The sequence below is a fragment of the Bufo bufo genome, chromosome 3 (assembly GCF_905171765.1).
Source record: "Bufo bufo chromosome 3, aBufBuf1.1, whole genome shotgun sequence".
Classification (NCBI taxonomy): Eukaryota; Metazoa; Chordata; class Amphibia; order Anura; family Bufonidae; genus Bufo; species Bufo bufo.
The window spans coordinates 132,148,908-132,167,924 of NC_053391.1; the positions used below are offsets into that span (position 1 = coordinate 132,148,908).

At 43.7% G+C, this 19,017-nt stretch overlaps 1 protein-coding gene across 1 annotated transcript in view; it reads right to left on the reverse strand.

The window, feature by feature from the left end:
• Window positions 1-424: 424 nt before the first annotated feature.
• The window catches only part of BAZ1B (bromodomain adjacent to zinc finger domain 1B), a 66,796-nt gene continuing 48,203 nt past the window's right edge, over window positions 425-19,017 (reverse strand). Inside the window, exons 11-19 of the mRNA XM_040423595.1 lie at window positions 18,801-18,899; window positions 16,225-16,402; window positions 15,917-16,105; window positions 12,918-13,065; window positions 12,686-12,833; window positions 10,130-10,257; window positions 7,669-7,811; window positions 2,691-2,794; window positions 425-1,720 (exon numbers count right to left, since the gene is read on the reverse strand). Of these exons, the coding sequence (XP_040279529.1) occupies window positions 1,390-1,720; window positions 2,691-2,794; window positions 7,669-7,811; window positions 10,130-10,257; window positions 12,686-12,833; window positions 12,918-13,065; window positions 15,917-16,105; window positions 16,225-16,402; window positions 18,801-18,899 (1,468 nt within the window). The 3' untranslated portion in view covers window positions 425-1,389. The remainder of the gene's footprint in view (window positions 1,721-2,690; window positions 2,795-7,668; window positions 7,812-10,129; window positions 10,258-12,685; window positions 12,834-12,917; window positions 13,066-15,916; window positions 16,106-16,224; window positions 16,403-18,800; window positions 18,900-19,017) is intronic.

The window sequence follows — 19,017 nt, forward strand, 5'->3', positions numbered from 1 at the left end:
CTGTTTAGAAAAAAACAAACAGGAGAAGAAAAAAAACTACAGGGACAACCCTGCAGGAGTGTCACCTCCTTATCTGACAATAAGCTAAAACTGAGGTCCTCCTGTTGGAGCATGGGGGTATAGCCAGTGGAGGAGGAGCTGTTTTTTATTATTTGCATAGTGTCTCCTCCTAGTAATGGCCTAAGATATACCCATGGTCTGTGTCCCCCAATGGAATGGGCGAGAAAGGAGCAACTACAGATGCAGTAAGTGCACGGTAAAGCTGTTACATTTGCCTACTTAGAAACTATAAACTCAGAAAAATAACTCAGACAACCCCTTTAAAAAAAACAAAAAGTATCTGAACCAATTCACTGAAATAAGCATGAAACTCAGAATGTGAACAAACCATAGATGAAAAATATGATCCAGACAGTCAAAGGGTACGTGGTTCCTTCTGTTTTAATATTAATAAAGGCAAACACTTGTTTTCATATAAACTGTACTGTACATGTGCCAAACCCAGACAAAGGCTCCCTTTATACAAGATCACAAGCAAACATTGAATATCTAGAAAAGGGAAAAGTCAGTACAAAAAAAAAAAAAAAAAAAATGAAATAATTCTGTTTGACGTTTGGATACCTGTGTTGGCAGAAAAGATAAAAAAAAAAAAAAGAAATTAAAAAATTTCTTCTGTGAGGGAGTGGAACATAAAATTATCTTCCGAACTATCAGTCCTTGCTGGTAGCATTTATATACAGGGAGGCAGGTAAAGTTTGGGGATGCTGGTGATTCTTTAAGGGTTTTATCCAGCTTCAGAGAACCTCCCTATGTCTATGTGGGGCACACTTACAAATAGTTGACATGTAATCTCTAAATACAATAGGTGTGTGGAGTGCAGACATCCTTACAGTTTAACACAATGAAGAGTCCCAGAGTTGACTGGAGGTTAGAAGCTCTGCCCATAATGCAGAAGAGGTCATGATTTGTAGAAGCCACAGCTCTGAACTTCAGTTCTGGAGTTGCTCTCTGGCTGGACACACCAGTAAGTGCCTTAGACAGAAGTGTGCACAGCTTCCACACCAACAAAACAGATGGAGTTGATGGTGGCTTAAGACTAGTGATTCAATCAGTAACAATTCCAAAAGATTTTCAAAGAGAGAAGCCGGCGAGTGTCTTCTTCAGTGTTACAGTGATTGAGTGTCAGTCACTGGGTGCAGCACACATCCAAGAGGGGAAAGGGGGATGACACCAAACACCCGAATCTTCACTGAACCTCCCATACATTATATAAGGACAAAACATGTTTGGTCTCTAATGGGGTAAACTTCCAGTTCTGTCTCAACATACACACTTCTACCCCTCTCTGAAATCCTTCTCTCACACTCCCTCTCCTTTATTGTCACCCTCTTATTTCTTCCGCTTGCGCTCCCTGCCATTACTGTCGGGCTCGGGCTCAGGCGCCTGATGCTTGCGATGCCTCCTTTGGTAAGGGTGTCCTGGAAGGTGTTTGCCAAGGAGGTCTTTTACACACTGCTCTGTTTTTTCTAGGCAGGATATTTGCTGGCTTCCCGGCTCGTAGTACATCTCAGCATTTCCAAATACTAGTTTCAGATCATTAAGGAACTCCTGCACGGTCTGATAGTTGCCACAGGAGCACTTGCTTTGCATGGTCTGGAAGTCCATAGGCGTCGTTACCACTTTCATGAAGCTCTTATCCTCATCTGCAGTCACTGGCTCCCTGAATGACACAATAAGAAGGGATAATCAAACACCGTCTTGTAAGTTAAACTATTGCAAGGTAAAAATTGCAGCAGTAGTTCCAGTTTATTGTCTGATAACAGACAAGCATTTGTTTTTCCAAAGTCCTTTGTAAAAGCACTTAAAAAAAGAAAAAATCTAGTTATTTATACAAAAAGCCCCAGCTGCCCACAGGATGAGTGTTGTATACTGCAACTCTGTTCCATTCACTTCAACTGAACCAAGTTGCAACAGACAACCCATTGATAAAAGTGGCAGTGTTTTTGGAAGAAAGCAGCAATGTTTTCCCAATCTTGGACAACCCCTTTCAGCAATAAAGAAATTAAGGCCAGAATCCAACGAGCGAGATCAATGCAAGAAACGCGCTGCGTACGATTCCCCGTTCGGACCACTGCTCCTCTGACCGGAGTGCATGGCATTAAAATGCCTTATAATGCAGTCTCCCAGACCAGTTTCTACTGAATTACACTGACAGCATTATGTCAGAACAATTCATTAGATATAGGCCTGGGAGGGGGACACAGCATTATAAATCATTATAGTGCAGTGTGATCCTGTCAAAGGAGCACAGGTCAGAACAGGAAATCATGCTTACACACGGAGTGTGTTTCTTGCATTCAACTCGCTTATCTGAAACTAGCCTAAAAAGTAGTAGGATCACTTATCACTTTTTCTATGTTCAGGTTCCACTGGTTTTGGATCAATACAGGTGCAAAATAGGAAACAAATCAGTAGAAGTGCAGAAGTGTGACATCCACCTCCCATAGTGTCTTATGTTTGCACATAAATTGTAGTACAACATTTGGAGGACACCTCATCATATAAGAGAGCATTCTAACCAGTCCCAGTGGAGGCCAAAAGGACACTATGGATACAATTTTGACCGCATTATTTCCTTTAATTCATCCTCTGCTAAATTAATAAATATTTTAAGTTTAAGATGCACTTACCTGAAAGGCCAACTGAACCGATACTTTATGAGCTTACACAAGATCTCCTCACACTTCTGAAACTCCTGATTCTGGCGCCGGGAGGTCGGCTTGCTCTGACGTATCTAGAAGAAAGAAGGACAGTATTGCACATGGAGAACAAGACTGCCATTACCACCAGATGATGGCCAGTACCTAGAACGCTAATTATTCAGACAAATCTGCCACATAGTCTACAAACCTTACAATTCATATGACCCATTCTACTAGTAATAAAGATCTGAATGCACAGGACTAGATTTGACACTTACTACACAAGGGTAAGAGAAGTTTATGAATACTCCTCAAATATTCTGTGACAGTCTCCAATGGTACAGACACGAGTCTGCTCTAGCACTGGTCTTTCCAAATGCCACATCTCTCAAGTGCCACTCTTAAGTGCACATACTGAATTATACCAGAATTGGACCAGAAGGGGGACCACAGGTAATTACAGACATAGTTAATGCAAACAATGTTTCAATTTTTCCTCTTACTCTTCCCACTTTTCCAACACCTCCTGAAATACCCCCACATCCATTCACCCAGCAAGGAACTATTCATCTCTTCCTACATTTTACCTTCTCATCTGATCGCTTGCACAAACCTGTTTGCCAACATAAAACACTTCCTTCCCAAACACACACACACTCCTCATGCCCTCTCTTATTCTCATCTATTAACACTTTCTCTGCTTCTCCTTACTGCTGGTGATATCTCTCCAAATCCAGGACCCCCTCAGCAAATCCCCACTATCACCTCCATGTCCCACTACAAATCTCCTTCTACAAATTTCTGCAACCCCTTAAACCTAATAACCATTCCTCTGACCCCTGCTCTTTTGGTTCCTCTTGCAGGAGCATTATGGAACGCGCGCTCTGTCTGTAACAAACTGTCGTACATTCACGAACTTTTCATCTCTCAAAACCTTTCCTTTCTGGGTCTCACTGAAACGTGGCTGACACCCTCAGACACCTCCTCCCCTGCTGCACTCTCTTATAGTGGATTTCAATTCACTTACACCCCCCGCCCCGGCTGCAAACATGGTGGAGGAGTTGGTCTCCTCCTATCAGACACCTGCTCCTACAGCCCAATTCCACTGCCACCCTCCATTACGCTCACCTCATTTGAAGTACACTCTGTTCGCATCTACTCTCCCTCCAACCTTCAAGTAGCCGTCATTTACCGCCCTCCAGGCCCAGCCACAATCTTTCTTGACCACTTTAACACCTGGCTACTACACTTTCTTTCTGCCGACATCCCCACTATCATGGGTGACTTCAACATCCCTATTGACACCTGCCACTCGGCCGCCTCTAAACTCCTGTCACTCTCTTCCTCCTTCGGCCTATCACAGTGGTCTTCAGTTCCCACCCACAGAGATGGTCACACTCTGGATCTGATCTTCACCCGCCTCTGCTCCCTATCTAACCTTTCTAATTCGCCTCTCCCCCTATCCGACCACAAGCTACTCACCTTCTCTTCACTGGTCTCTTCTGCAGCTCCCCCGGTCCACACACTAGCACACCCCCGCAGGAACCTCAAACATCTCGACTTTCACTTGCTTTCTGACTCTCTTCTCCCACTCTCTACCATCTGTTGCCTCCAAGACCCAGATGCTGCTACCACCCTATAACACCACAATAAAGTACAGCTCTCGACACTGTTGCCCCCCTCACACACAACAAAATTTGGAAAATCAACAGACAACCCTGGCACACCAACCTGACCAAAAAACTCAGACAAGCTTCCAGGGCTGCAGAGCGGCGATGGAAGAAATCCCAGTCTAAGGATCACTTCACCGCATACAAGCAATCCCTCCTCATATTCAAATCCTCACTCGCAAATGCAAAACAGGCCTACTTCTCATCTCTCATATTTTCCCTGTCACACAGCCCTAAACAACTTTTTAACACTTTTAACTACCTTCTCCATCCCCCAGCGCCCCCACCCTCTCCACTCTTCTCAGCTGAGGACTTTGCCAAATATTTCAAACAAAAGATAGTCCACATCAGAGAAAGCTTCACTACACAGTCCCCACAGACCCTCTACACAACTGCTCGGTCCTCTTCTCTCAAAACCCACTTCTCCACCATTACAGAAGAAAAACTCTCCACTCTACTCTCCAAATCTCATCTCACCACCTGTGCACTTGACCCAATCCCATCCCACCTCATCCCTAACCTCACCAGTGTTTATCCCAGCCCTAACTCATCTCTTCAACCTATCACTAAACTCTGGTATCTTCCCCTCTGCTTTTAAACATGCTACCATTACACCCATCCTCAAAAAGCCTTCACTTGACCCATCTTCCTTGTCCAGTTATCGCCCCATATCACTTCTTCCGTATGCCTCAAAGCTACTTGAACAACATGTCCATTCAGAACTGTCCTCCCACCTCTCCTCCTGCTCCCTCTTTGACCACCTACAATCTGGCTTCCGACCCCACCACTCGACCGAGACTGACCTTACCAAAGTCACCAATGACCTACTGACAGCCAAAACCAAGAAACAATACTCTGTCCTCCTTCTCCTTGACCTGTCCTCTGCCTTCGACACTGTCGACCACTCCCTTCTGTTACAAACTCTCTCATCTCTTGGCATCACTGACCTGGCCCTCTCCTGGATCACATCATACCTCACAGACCGGATGTTTAGAATCTCCCACTCCCGCACCACCTCGTCGTCTCATTCCCTCTCTGTTGGTGTCCCGCAAGGCTCTGTCCTAGGACCCCTGCTCTTCTCCATCTACACTTTTGGCCTGGGACAGCTCATAGAGTCCCATGGCTTTCAGTATCACTCCTACGCTGACGACACACAAATCTACCTCTCTGGTCCAGACATCACCACCTTACTATCAAGAATCCCACAATGTCTATCTTCTATATCATCCTTCTTTGCCTCTCGCTTTCTTAAACTTAACATGGATAAGACAGAATTCATAATCTTTCCCCCATCTTGTTCAACCCCCCCAACAGACCTATCATGATCAATGGCTGCACACTCTCCCTAGTCAACAAAGCCCGAATCCTTGGAATGACCTTGGATTCTCCCCTTTCCTTCCGACCGCACATCCAAGCCCTTTCTACCACCTGCCGCCTCCAACTCAAAAACATCTCCCGCATCCGTGCTTTCCTTAACTTTGAATCTGCAAAAATGCTTGTACATGCCCTCATTATCTCCCGCCTAGACTACTGCAACATTCTCCTCTGTGGCCTTCCATCTAGCACTCTCGCACCCCTCCAATCTATCCTCAACTCTGCTGCCCGACTAATCCACCTCTCACCCTATTACTCCTCTGCATCTCCCCTCTGCCAATCCCTTCACTGGCTCCCCATTGCCCAACGAATTCACTTCAAAGTACTAACAAATACATACAAGGCCGTCCATAACCTGTCCCCTCCCTACATCTCTGAGCTAATTTCCCGATACACCCCCACACGTACTCTCCGATCCTCACAAGACCTCCTTCTCTCCTCTCCTCTTATTGCCTCTTCCCACAATCGACTCCAAGATTTCTCCCGTGCATCCCCCATACTCTGGAACTTGCTACCCCAACATATCAGACTCACCTACAGTGGAATCCTTCAAAAGAAACCTGAAAACCCACCTCTTCAGACAAGCCTACAACCCGTGACCCTGCTGCCTCTATACCGCCATGACCAACTTAACCCGCACCTACTGTGTCCTTCTCCCATACCATGTAGATTGTAAGCCCTTACGGGCAGGGCCCTCTCTCCTTCTGTACCAGTCTAACTCGTCTTGTTCCTGCTTAGTGCACTTTTCTGTATTATGTATGTGCACCCCTTATCATATGTACAGCGCTATGGAATGAATGGCGCTTTAATAATAAATAATAATAATTTGACACTTACTACACAAGGGTAAGAGAAGTTTATGAATACTCCTCAAATATTCTGTGACAGTCTCCAATGGTACAGACACGAGTCTGCTCTAGCACGAGCTACTGTCATTGTCACAATATGGTCATCTTAAGCTGCCACAGGTCTTTACTCTGATATCAGGGTGGGGGAAACAATGCATGGAACTGGCAGAAAATGAAATGCTTGGCATAACTGTGCTGATAAGAACAAAGGGATGTAGAGCCTGGCAGGTCCACCCCTGCAACACTGACTGGCTTCTTAATCTATGCCAGTTAGAGAGAAAAAATTGCTTTGACAAGGTTACTCCACAAAGCAGCTGCTAAAGAAATGTACAGTTAAAGTTTTATATAGATGTAAAAGAAAGTTATTACTTTAGCCAGGAGTTATGCATTTACTCCACTGCCAGCAGTCAGTTTCTATGCCTACTGGAGTAAATCTATTACCTTTATTGGCTGGCACCTTACCAACCTCATTGTTTTAACTTAACGTAGTCTGTTGAGCAAAGACAATAGTGAGGTTACAGGGGTACTAAACTAACAGCACGCCAGTCTGCTTCCAGGGACAGCAGGCACTGTTGAACATTCTGCTCTTGTCCAACCTCGCATTCCTTTCAAACAATTATATGTGGTTAGAAAAGAATTGGAAATCTTTGATTAATGAGGAACGCTCAGCGGCATTCGCCTGAATGGCCTGTCGGGCCAGGCAGGGTGTGCGTGCCTGGATCAAGATCTGCCGTGGTCAATCGTTATCCTCACCATCTACATTCTGAACGAGTTGTTTCCGATGAGACAAGCCCTTGAAGTACTACATTCACACAGTGATGTTGGCCACTATGGCAACAGTCATTGGAATTGGCTTCTGGCAGCCAGGAGGGAGGTGAGCGTTGTGCATGCAGTGAACTATTACAGTAGAGTCAATGCAAGATTAATGTTACATAGGTCCCCCATAATTCTATACCACAATTCACTAAAGTAAACTACATCAGTTTTCTCAAAACGGAAACGATCGACTGCTAACAGAACTCTACAGGAAGGTGTAGCTGAAATTACTGGACATAGTAGATTCACTATACATACCACCTCATCAACATCTGCTCCATTCTCCTCTGCCGCAAGCTGCCGTGACGATCTGGTCGGTTGCCTATTTTTTGGTGGGCGTCCACGGCGTCTTGGCTGATCAAGTTTGGTTGTTTTTGCTTTAGTAGCTTTGCGAGATCTCACTAAAAAAAAAAAAGAATCATCACACTTAGGGTCCATTCACACGTCCGTAAGTGTTTTGCGGATCCGCAAAACACAGACACTAATAGAAAATGCCTTTTCTGGTCCGCAATTGCAGACAAAAATAGGACAGGTTTTATTTTTTTCAGGAACGGAATTGCGGATCCCGAAAATGCAGATTTGTTCTCGCCCCATTGAAAGTGAATGGGTCCGCAAATTGCGGAACGAATGCGGACCCAAATTGCGGACGTGTGAATGGACCCCTAGGAAGACTCAATATGGCTACTCAGTAAGTCAAAGTCTGACAATCCCCACTACCATTAAGAATCTGACAACTGTTCAAATAAGGCTGAAAATACAGAAGACAAGATCAATAAAGTAATTATGGAGTAAAAAGTGACTTTGTAAGAATACTACTAAATTCACAACAGTAAATGCAGAGCTGCTAAGTTTCCATAGAATTACAATTGATCCCTTTAGACAACTGGGAACTAGAGAAATAAAAAATAAAAAAAAACAACAAACATTTGTTCCCTATATCTACCCCCTCCTGAATTAATGGCTGTGACACAGCTGCTGTCGGTGAGAGATGAGTAGACTGCAAACCATAAAGGAGGGCCACACAGCAGGATCTCACATTTGCCAAGTTAATCATTGGAAACTTAACTGACACGGGGTAAGAGGCAAACACGTGTCGTGTTACCACCATGGGTCTAAACAGTGAACTTAAACTTCTTTTGCATCTCTGTAGCCACATTCTACCCAGAGGCGGCTGTCAAAAGAACAGAAATGCTGATCCTGTTCGATCCCTCAGCTTTCATCTCTATGTCCCACACTCGCATACAAACGTGGCTCTTGTAAATGAAATGACGTCTGACAGCATGCCATGCAGGCGTTCTGTGTGCACGCAGGCTAACAAATAGCCATTCTCCAAAATCCCACAGGATTCCAAAGCTTATTGCCTGGTTTAACTCCTTGCCATCAGAAAGAAATCACAAGGCCGCCGTTACATTCACTTCTATGGGAACTCCAGAGATAGCAGAGCACTGTACTGCAGAGCTCCCATAGAAATGAATGAAGCGGCGGCACGCTTTTCTGACCACCCAGACAACCTCTAAGTATCTACCAAAGTGCAAGTAAGATGGTCATAAACCAGTTAGTCTATGGCCATAGGAGGCTAGTTGTCAACTTGCATCATTCACTACATTTGACCGTTTAAACAGGCTAAACAGTTTCTGCAGTGCATAGATTAGCCCCATTCAGTTGGTTAACCCAGTGTGGCCATATGCCAAGCTTTGTGACCATGAGTAAAAAGGCTATGCCGAGGCCTAAACTATATTTTCTGCAGAGGGCTTTTGTTTGACAAAGTAAACGCCAGGTCCAGTCATGCAACTATTTTACTGCTCCACTGCATCTAGATTTGCAATTAATCTGATACAATCCAGTCATATCTGGCTACAGAGGGTTGATTTGCAGTCTATGGGGGTTATTTATCAAGGGACTTGGGACTATTTTAGTTGTAAAAATAGCCGAAGTCTCCTTTTTGACCAGCCGTGTGACATTAAAGGGAACCTGTCACCGGGATTTTGTGTATAGAGCTGAGGACATGGGTTGCTAGATGGCCGCTAGCACATCCGCAATACCCAGTCCCCATAGCTCTGTGTGCTTTTATTGTGTATAAAAACAGATTTGATACATATGCAAATTAACCTCAGATGAGTCCTGTACGTGAGATGAGTCAGGGACAGGACTCATCTCAGGTTAATTTGCATATGTATCAAATAGTTGTCGTTTTTTTACACAATAAAAGCACACAGAGCTATGGGGACTGGGTATTGCAGATGTGCTAGCGGCCATCTAGCAACCCATGTCCTCAGCTCTATACACAAAATCCCGGTGACAGGTTCCCTTTAAGTTGCACAGCCGATGCTGAAAAGTTTTCAGGAAGGGGGTAGAATAGGGCCCTGCTGGGATCCCAGCAAATTTAATAATACGTATGCCTGGAAACAGGCACCCATGTTGGTGAACGTCAGCCAGGGGCTGGTATAGTTTTTCCGCCAGGCGCATAGTTGCCTTAGATTAGCCTAATTAATGAGGTGAATGCCTGGACATAAATTAAGCCAATACTCTGACAGGAAAATACACTGATCTTTGTAAACTTGCCCCTATAACTATGGAGACAACAGGAGCACATGAAAAAGGATAGTTCAGACCAAAATGATTAGCACAGCTGCTCCTTTTTTAATTTCAGATAAATAATTTGTTGCAGAGGGGCACTTCGATTTTTAAACTAAAGTAATCCAGCTATATATTAACTTACAGCGGAGTCCAACTACATCTTGGTCATCATCACTCTCTGCCTCCTCATCATAGTCTTCCTCCTCGTCATCCTCTTCATCTTCATCTTCCTCCTCCTCTTCATCATTCGTGGATTCCTCTGCATAATTCCTTAAAATAAAAATGGGAATATATGGTTACATCACGGGAACTCCATAAAATTCCTTTGCCCTGCACGATTCAGCACAGGGCAAAGGAGAGCATCGGAGCATGAAATGTGCCGATGCTCATATCAGGGGAGCTGCCTGGGTAAAACTCTCGGTATGTCCAGGTTTAGCCCTGAACCCGGACAACCCCTTTAATGCAAAGACATTTACTATTTTATTACGATAGTCCATATTGCGTCCTTTGCTGGCTTGATTAATTTTTGCATCACATTATACACTGGGATTACAACCACTGCTTAAAGCGACAGATACAAGGTGGCTGGGACGGGAGCCGCTGCACATGCTTGCCTATGTGCCCTCGCAGTCCCCATCACCAGAAAGGCTGGTGCTTTTTCCTATGCTGTGCAAGCACGACCACTGCTGCTAGATTGCAGAGTGGTCGTAACCCCTGGATACAAGCAGTGTATAATGTAATGGAAAACTGAATCAAGTCAGCAAAAGGTGGCAATGTGGACAATCACAAACCGCGTTTGTACATGAGTAATAACTATCTGTCCACTACATAACATGCATCTGGCATTTATTAGCAGTTTTCCCCGTGCATGCTGAATGTCTAGTTTGCAGTTCTATATCTGGTGGGTGGAGACTAGCTGCAATATATTTCACACACAAAGTGGAAGAGAATCTACTTCTAATCTTCTTTAATTTACTCAAAGGCAGCCCCACGATCACAGAGGACATTAGAGAAGTGCTGACCTGTATGGTTGCGAATAAAGCACTTGGGCTGCAATACAGACTTTCTATTTAGCTGTGCAGTCTCTATGTCTATGGGTCTCATGCAGTCCCTGCTCACCTCTCCCCCATCCCCTGCACATAGACTTGTATTGACAAGATTAATATAAAACTTCCTGAGAAACTGATCTCGTCCTGGATAGCTTAAGTCATTAACCACCTCAGCCCCTATAGCTTAAACACCCTGAAAGACCAGGCCACTTTTTACACTTCTGACCTACACTACTTTCACCGTTTATTGCTCGGTCATGCAACTTACCACCCAAATGAATTTTACCTCCTTTACTTCTCACTAATAGAGCTTTCATTTGGTGGTATTTCATTGCTGCTGACATTTTTACTTTTTTTGTTATTAATCGAAATTTAACGATTTTTTTGCAAAAAAATGACATTTTTCACTTTCAGTTGTAAAATTTTGCAAAAAAAAAACGACAACCATATATAAATTTTGCTCTAAATTTATTGTTCTACATGTCTTTGATAAAAAAAAATGGTTTGGGTAAAAGTTATAGCGTTTACAAACTATGGTACAAAAATGTGAATTTCCGCTTTTTGAAGCAGCTCTGACTTTCTGAGCACCTGTCATGTTTCCTGAGGTTCTACAATGGCCAGACAGTACAAACACCCCACAAATGACCCCATTTCGGAAAGTACACACCCTAAGGTATTCGCTGATGGGCATAGTGAGTTCATAGAACTTTTTATTTTTTGTCACAAGTTAGCGGAAAATGATGATTTTTTTTTTTTCTTACAAAGTCTCATATTCCACTAACTTGTGACAAAAAATAAAAACTTCTATGAACTCACTATGCCCATCAGCGAATACCTTGGGGTGTCTTCTTTCCAAAATGGGGTCACTTGTGGGGAAGTTTTACTGCCCTGGCATTCTAGGGGCCCAAATGTGTGGTAAGGAGTTTGAAATCAAATTCTGTAAAAAATGGCCAGTGAAATCCGAAAGGTGCTCTTTGGAATATGGGCCCCTTTGCCCACCTAGGCTGCAAAAAAGTGCCACACATGTGGTATCGCGTACTCAGGAGAAGTTGGGGAATGTGTTTTGGGGTGTCATTTTACATATACCCATGCTGGGTGAGAGAAATATCTTGGCAAAAGACAACTTTGTATAAAAAAAAAAAATGGGAAAAGTTGTCTTTTGCCAAGATATTTCTCTCACCCAGGAGCGCGCGTTCATGTGCGCGCGTTCACAGGAAATCGCGCGTCTCGCGAGAGGACGCGCTGGTGCGTCCAGTCGGAATCAACCACCTCCAGGACGCGTCGCTGCGTACGGCGGTCCGGAGGTGGTTAATCAAAGAGTAAACAACTGATAACTAGACATTTCTCAATAAGACAAAGCTTGTACTATTGATTTATGCAAAGTTGTATGAAGAGTTAGTGGCCAAGCTCACACATTACTTATTGTTGCAAATACTCAATTCGGTACACATACTGATAGTCAGCAATTACAGAAAGCATGCTGAGGAATCAGGCCGCAAGTGCCACAATTTCTGAATCTTTTTAATGGATTTACTCCATTACAAAAAAGTATTTTTCAACTGTGTGAACATGGCCTACAGAAAAAAAAATGAAAGTTACCAAAGATGAGCAGACCCATCACACATAGTAGCAGCAATAACAGTCATTACCTGCCACGAGAGCTGCGCCTAAGTGTTGCTGGTTGACAAGCTGGACACAGCCATTCTCCATCAGGGATGTTTAACAGCACCGGCCGCAGACAGAAGAGATGGAATGCCTTATTACACTCATCACATAGTATAAGTTTGTCATCCTCACCTAGGCAGAGAAATGTAAAAATAAAATATAAAAAATAAAATAAAAAAATAAAAAGTTTAAAATTCACCTATTCTGTTACAATACCTTTCTTACGACAAACTTTACACCGGGCGTTTTCAGATGACATATCCCATTTGATGCACGCATCCAACATCCCTAGTAGCACATGCATGCGAGAGAATGTTTGGGCCTCCAGAATTGCAGCCTTCCATTTTTCCACAGCCGATGCCACCTGTGGAGCAGAGTACCAACGAAACAATATAAAATACATGACCAGGAAAAATGTCAACTATTCAATTTTCAATATGCACTGTGGCATAAGCATGTCAAGTCCTCTAAAGGTGGAATGGAGCACTTCAAAATAAAAAAAATAGGTCCCAATCCACTAGACCAGGGGTAGGCAACCTCCGGCACTCCAGCTGTTGTGAAACTATAACTCCCAGCATGCATACTTCCTCTGCTCTTCTCAGAAATCACAGAAATGAATGGGGCATGCTGGGATGTGTAGTTTCACAACAGATGGAGTGCAGAAGGTTGCTGATCCCTGCACTAGACAAACAAAAAAAAAAAAAATAATCCATACAGAATGGCTTTCAAGCCAAATATAAAGTGGAACCTTTTTCATACAAGCAGCCAAACATGCAATGAAAACTGGCAGTATACATAATATATGAGTGCAAGGGAGCAGAGCACTGAATGGTGGGGGAGTCAGGTCAGACTGCCACTGCATGGATATCACTGACCTATCCCAAGGTAAGGTAATCAATATCTATTGACCAGATTTCAATTAATATAGTCATTTGAGGGAACTCAGACATTTTCAGAAACAAATATTACAAAGTTATTTCAATATTCTCCATTCTGAGTGAGCTGCTACTGAGCAGTGAATTACTCTACAGGGTTAAGGTGAAAATGCACAGAGAAGATGGAGACTTATCTTGTCACTATCTGTCAAGTTCAGCCATGCAAGCAATGCACATGGACACTGCACTGAAATAACAGATCCCAAGAAAGAAAAATCTGTCAAACAGCTCCAATCTTTTCCTGTAAAGGATAGCTAGTTAATGCCACCACAAGTAAAAGCCTGTAATCAGCATAGTCCTCACGATGAATCAGTTCTGTAGAATACACAGATTCCCGTTTTACCCTTTGTATAGGAGGCTTTAATCTACACAGCTAAGATCTCGCCTGCTCCATCAGCGCACTGCCACCCTGTGGACATTCCAAATATGCAACGACCACGAGAAGCATTTAGAACTTCAAAGTCGGACTTTGACGGCCATAAAACATAAACAAATGTTATTTTCACCTTCACAAGGATACTGATGTTAGGACGGAAAAATGTTTGGAGCATAATCAAAGGGTTTGGGAAAGTGCTATACACACACACACACACACACACACACACACACACACACACACACACACAGGAGACTGAGCAGGCATGCCGACAAATACACAGGACCTGACAGCATCAGACAACATCCATACAGAGATATCTCTATCTAGCACAATGGACTCAGCTGACAGATATTAAATCAACCTCTTACAATCAAACTGTCCGACGTTAGCAGAAAATTCCTTTTGGATGTTAGTCGCTCTGAGTTTTGTAAACAATATCATTGTACTGGATGAAGCAATTGACAAAAACTCATGACATGTCATGGTTTATTTTTTATAACTCAAAATATTATCCGATTTAAAAAAATGAAAATTCCTTGACACCAAAATCATTTTAGAAAATGAGAAGGCTCCGGTCACAGAAGCTAGCAGGGGATCACAGGGAATACAGAATTTCTTTACGATCATGTGCATGAGGCTTTATAATTTCAGTCTGCATTTTCTTTTAGGGAACTGAAGCGGACCCCATCATTTCAATAGGGCTGAAAAAGATGCAGACAGCACAATGTGTACTGTCTGCATCCCTATGTCCGTTCTACAGCATTGCAAATAAACAGAATATGTCCTATTCTTGTCTGTGAAAGTGTGGGAAATGCACAAGGTTAAAATATGGGATGCACATGGCCTGTATCCATGTTTTGCAGATCCTTAAAAGGACTAAAACTAAATTAACAGCGAGAAAAGGAACATTTGATGTTAAGTGGGGTAGGGTGATAGTGACTGAAGGGTTGATGTATATGCATGTATACACAGCACGCTGTCAAATACAGAAGAATATAAAAAAATAAAAAAAAATAAAAAAAAACACGTCCACTGTATTGTCTTAATGCTGCTAGTAGCCAAACATCACATTTTGTGCTGCTTTATCTGGAGTACAGACCTGTATCTATAACATAGGGTAGCATACGTATTAGGCTACTGTCACACTAGCGTTCGGGGCTCCGCTTGTGAGCTCCGTTTGAAGGGTCTCACAAGCGGCCCAAACGCATCCGTACTGCCCCAATGCATTCTGAGTGGATGCGGATCCGCTCAGAATGCATCAGTCTGGCAGCGTTCAGCCGTCCGCCTGGCCGTACGGAGGCAAACTGATCCGTCCAGACTTACAATGTAAGTCAATGGGGACGGATCCGTTTGAAGTTGACACAAAATGGCTCAATTTTCAAACGGACAACTTTCACACTTAGAATTTTTTCTAAAATATAATGCAGACGGATCCGTTCAGAACAGATCCAAACGTCTGCATTATAGGAATGGATCCATCTGTGCAGACACCAGACGGATCCGCTCTGAACGCAAGTGTGAAAGTAGCCTTAAAAGGGTTGTGCAGTTGCATATAATACTGATGACCTATCAATATTTACCTACCCTAGGTCTGTGTACTTCTGTATCCAGACGGATTCACTCCAAGCGGAATGTAGTGGCTGTGCAGGGTAATTACAACTGCTCGGCCCATTCAAACAGATAAGCGGGGGTATCAGGCATTGCACCTTCCTCCCACAAATCTGATATTGATGACCTATTCAGGAGGACAGCTCATCAATGTAATGCCACGGCATAACCCCTTTAAAGCTAACCGACCAGATTCAAAAGAGGACAATACCCCTTTAAGGTTATATCAGCTGCAATTTCCGCATTTCTAGCATCTGAAGAGATTAATGTTATAACTGGGCAAAATAACCTACCTTTGCCTCCTCAGCCATTTTCTTTTCCTCATCCTGCTCCTCAGCTTTGGCCGCAGCTTCCTCTGATTGAGGTTTTCTCTTTTTCTTCTCTTTTGGAGCCATAAAACCCTGTAAAAACTTCTTGATGACAGCTGCTTGTAGAGAGATGAGACACTCTCCAAAGTCTTTGAGATTTTCCAATGTACGAATCTGTTTGTGTAAAGGAGAGAATTCATAGCATTTTGTACTGGGAACACTCAATTACTCCAAGTACTGTTACTGGCTGGTGTACAGGTACATATGGCAACAAAACCTTGCTCGGTCCTTACCTTTTCTTCAAGTTCTGTTGTATCATCCAGATAACCTAATCCTCCTTTCTGCAGTCTTGTTGCTACTTCTATTATATCACTTCGCAAAAAGTTTAGCAGCTCCTGGTGTCCATCACATGTCTTTAAACCCAAGTTTTGCTTACGAGCAAGGTGAATCGAATGCAAAATGTCCTGATACCTGAACATAAAGTAGATGAATGAATAACCGCAAACTGTACATCCATCAAAAACGAACAGCCATTCACACTGCATTACATGCTAATGTACAGCGCTGCATTCACCGTTCCCCTGTGGGAGCCTGGTGTAGAGAATGCCCATCACTAAAGCAAGTCACTGAACAAGCAGCAAGTACTGGGAGACCTTAACTCAGCGGTGGATGCACCTTTATGCCCACATTTATCTATGTATTTGCTTTATCTGTCAGGCAATATCAACTGCTTGCTGGCTGCAGAATTTAGAGTCATGAATGTCAATTTGTAAAAATGGAGTCAAAAGAAGGTGTGGATTACAAAGTAGTAGGTCATCATTATCACATCAGCAGGGGTGCGAGTCCGGGCACCTCCGCCGATCAGCTGTTTCAGGGAGTCTCCACAATCACTAGAGCTCTGGTGAGCGCAGCTGGCTCACAGTTTTCAAGGCACAGCACCGTACATTGTACAGCAGCTGTGTTTGGTATTGAAGCTAAGCCCCATCCAGGTCAATGGCGATGAGATGCAACAAGGCCGACGTATGGTGAAGTCACATGGCCTAGGAAGAGGCCTCAGCAGTTTGAGCGCTACTTCCGCTACAGAATTACCTGCTTGCAGATGTGGCACAGTGTAATTTCATCTGTTTGTCCCATTTAGGTGAATAGAAAGACCAGTTGTATATGCACTGTGCCGCCTCTGCAAGCGAGACTATGCGCAAGTAATTCTAAAGCAAAAGCAGCGCTTGCATGAGCACCGGTTAAGGCTAAGTTCACATCAGTGTTCAGCCTTTCCATTCTTCTGCTCCGTTAGGCTACTTTCACACTAGCGGCAGGACGGTTCCGACAGGCTGTTCACCCTGTCTGATCCGTCCTGCCGCTATTTCACCGTGCCGCCGCTCCGTCCCCATTGACTATAATGGGGACGGGGCGGAGCACCGGCGCAGAACAGCGAAAGGCCGCCGGACTAAAAGTACTGCATGTCCGACTTTTTAGTCTCTCACGGCGAACTGCGCCGGAGCTCCGCCCCCGTCCCCATTATAGTCAATGGAGAAGTAGCGGCGGTATGGCGAAATAGCGTCAGGACGGATCCGACAGGGGGAACAGCCTGTCAGATCAGTCCTGCCGCTAGTGTGAAAGTAGCCTTACAAAAAAAAAAAAAGAATGGAAAGGATGGATTCGGCACATAACTGAGCTATAGACTATAATGGGTCCATTAGGAAGATTTTTGAAGCAGAGACAAAAGTCTTGCATGCAGTAATGTGCTAAATCCGTCCTTTTGCTCCTATAAGGGAGCAGAACGGAAAGGCTGAACACAGATGTGAACTCAAAAAAAAAAATATATATGACCGGCGGAACACAGGGGAAAAGTATTTTTTTTCACTGATCCTTAAAGCGGTTCCTCAGGAATTAAGAAAACGAAAGTGCTTAAATATTACTTTATTATAAATATATTCCCAAATATATTTCATTAGTTGTAAGGAGCAATTAAGACAAATAAAATGGCCACTGCCCTATTAGTACATAAAAACCTGTCCTAACCACACAGCAGGACAAGTTACTTCAAAACACTGAGCCAAAGAGCTGCCTTATTCTGCTCTCTGCTAGTCAGGCATTACGATCCTTCGCAAAGCTGATAAGAACTTAGCTGAATCTCTGTAGGAATGGAGGTGATGAAAAGATGTGAAGCACAGAGGATGATGGGGATGTGGCTAACAAGCAGCAGCGCTTTTATGCAGCCACCATTAGCACAGTCTAATCCCTGTCCATCCTCTTTGTACTTCATGTCTCCTTGTGAACTCCATTACTACAGGGATTCAGCTGAAGTTCTTATCTGTATTCAGGATCATAATACTTGACAAGTAGAAGAGAAGAGTCTGACAAAAACATTGTCTAAGTATCAAACCCAGGGAAGATATCTATCGCCATCTACTTCCTGCAAGCAGAACTGCAACTACAATTTAGTTAAAGGGCTTGGCTCATCTCAGACATTGATGGCATATCGCTAGGTCATGCCATCAATGTCAGGAGTGGGTCCCAGATGTGGCGCCCATGCCCATCTCGAGAATATAGTCCACAAAGTGAAACACTGTGCATGCGCTCTCCTTTGCTATGGAAGTTCCGAAAATAGCCAAATGAGCTCCTTTAGAAGTCCCACAGCAGTGAAAGGAGAGCACAATGCAGTTGTGCAGCCACCTCTATTCACAGATATGGGATGGTCAGTGCTTGGCTTTTTTTGGAATGCAGGTGCGGTTGCTTTCCGTTCACTGCAGGGGCACCAATATGCCATCAATGTAGGAGATAAGCCAACCCATTTAAAAACACTGCCACAATTACTTAATGGTTGGAGCTGCCAGTTCAAGTGTGAAAATACAGTATTGTTATATATTACCTCTTCTGTAGTCGTTCCTTCAGCTGGTTCTCGCGAAAACCCTGAGGATGCAGGCAGTCTAGAAGTTCATCAAACTCCTTTTGAGAATCACACAGAAACCTAAGGGTAACGAGGACATGATTAGCTACTAGCAAAAAAGTTCATGCCAGTGAGACTGACGGCGAAAGTCTGGACTTAACACGTAGAGGACCAGCGCCATACATGTACGGTGAGCTGA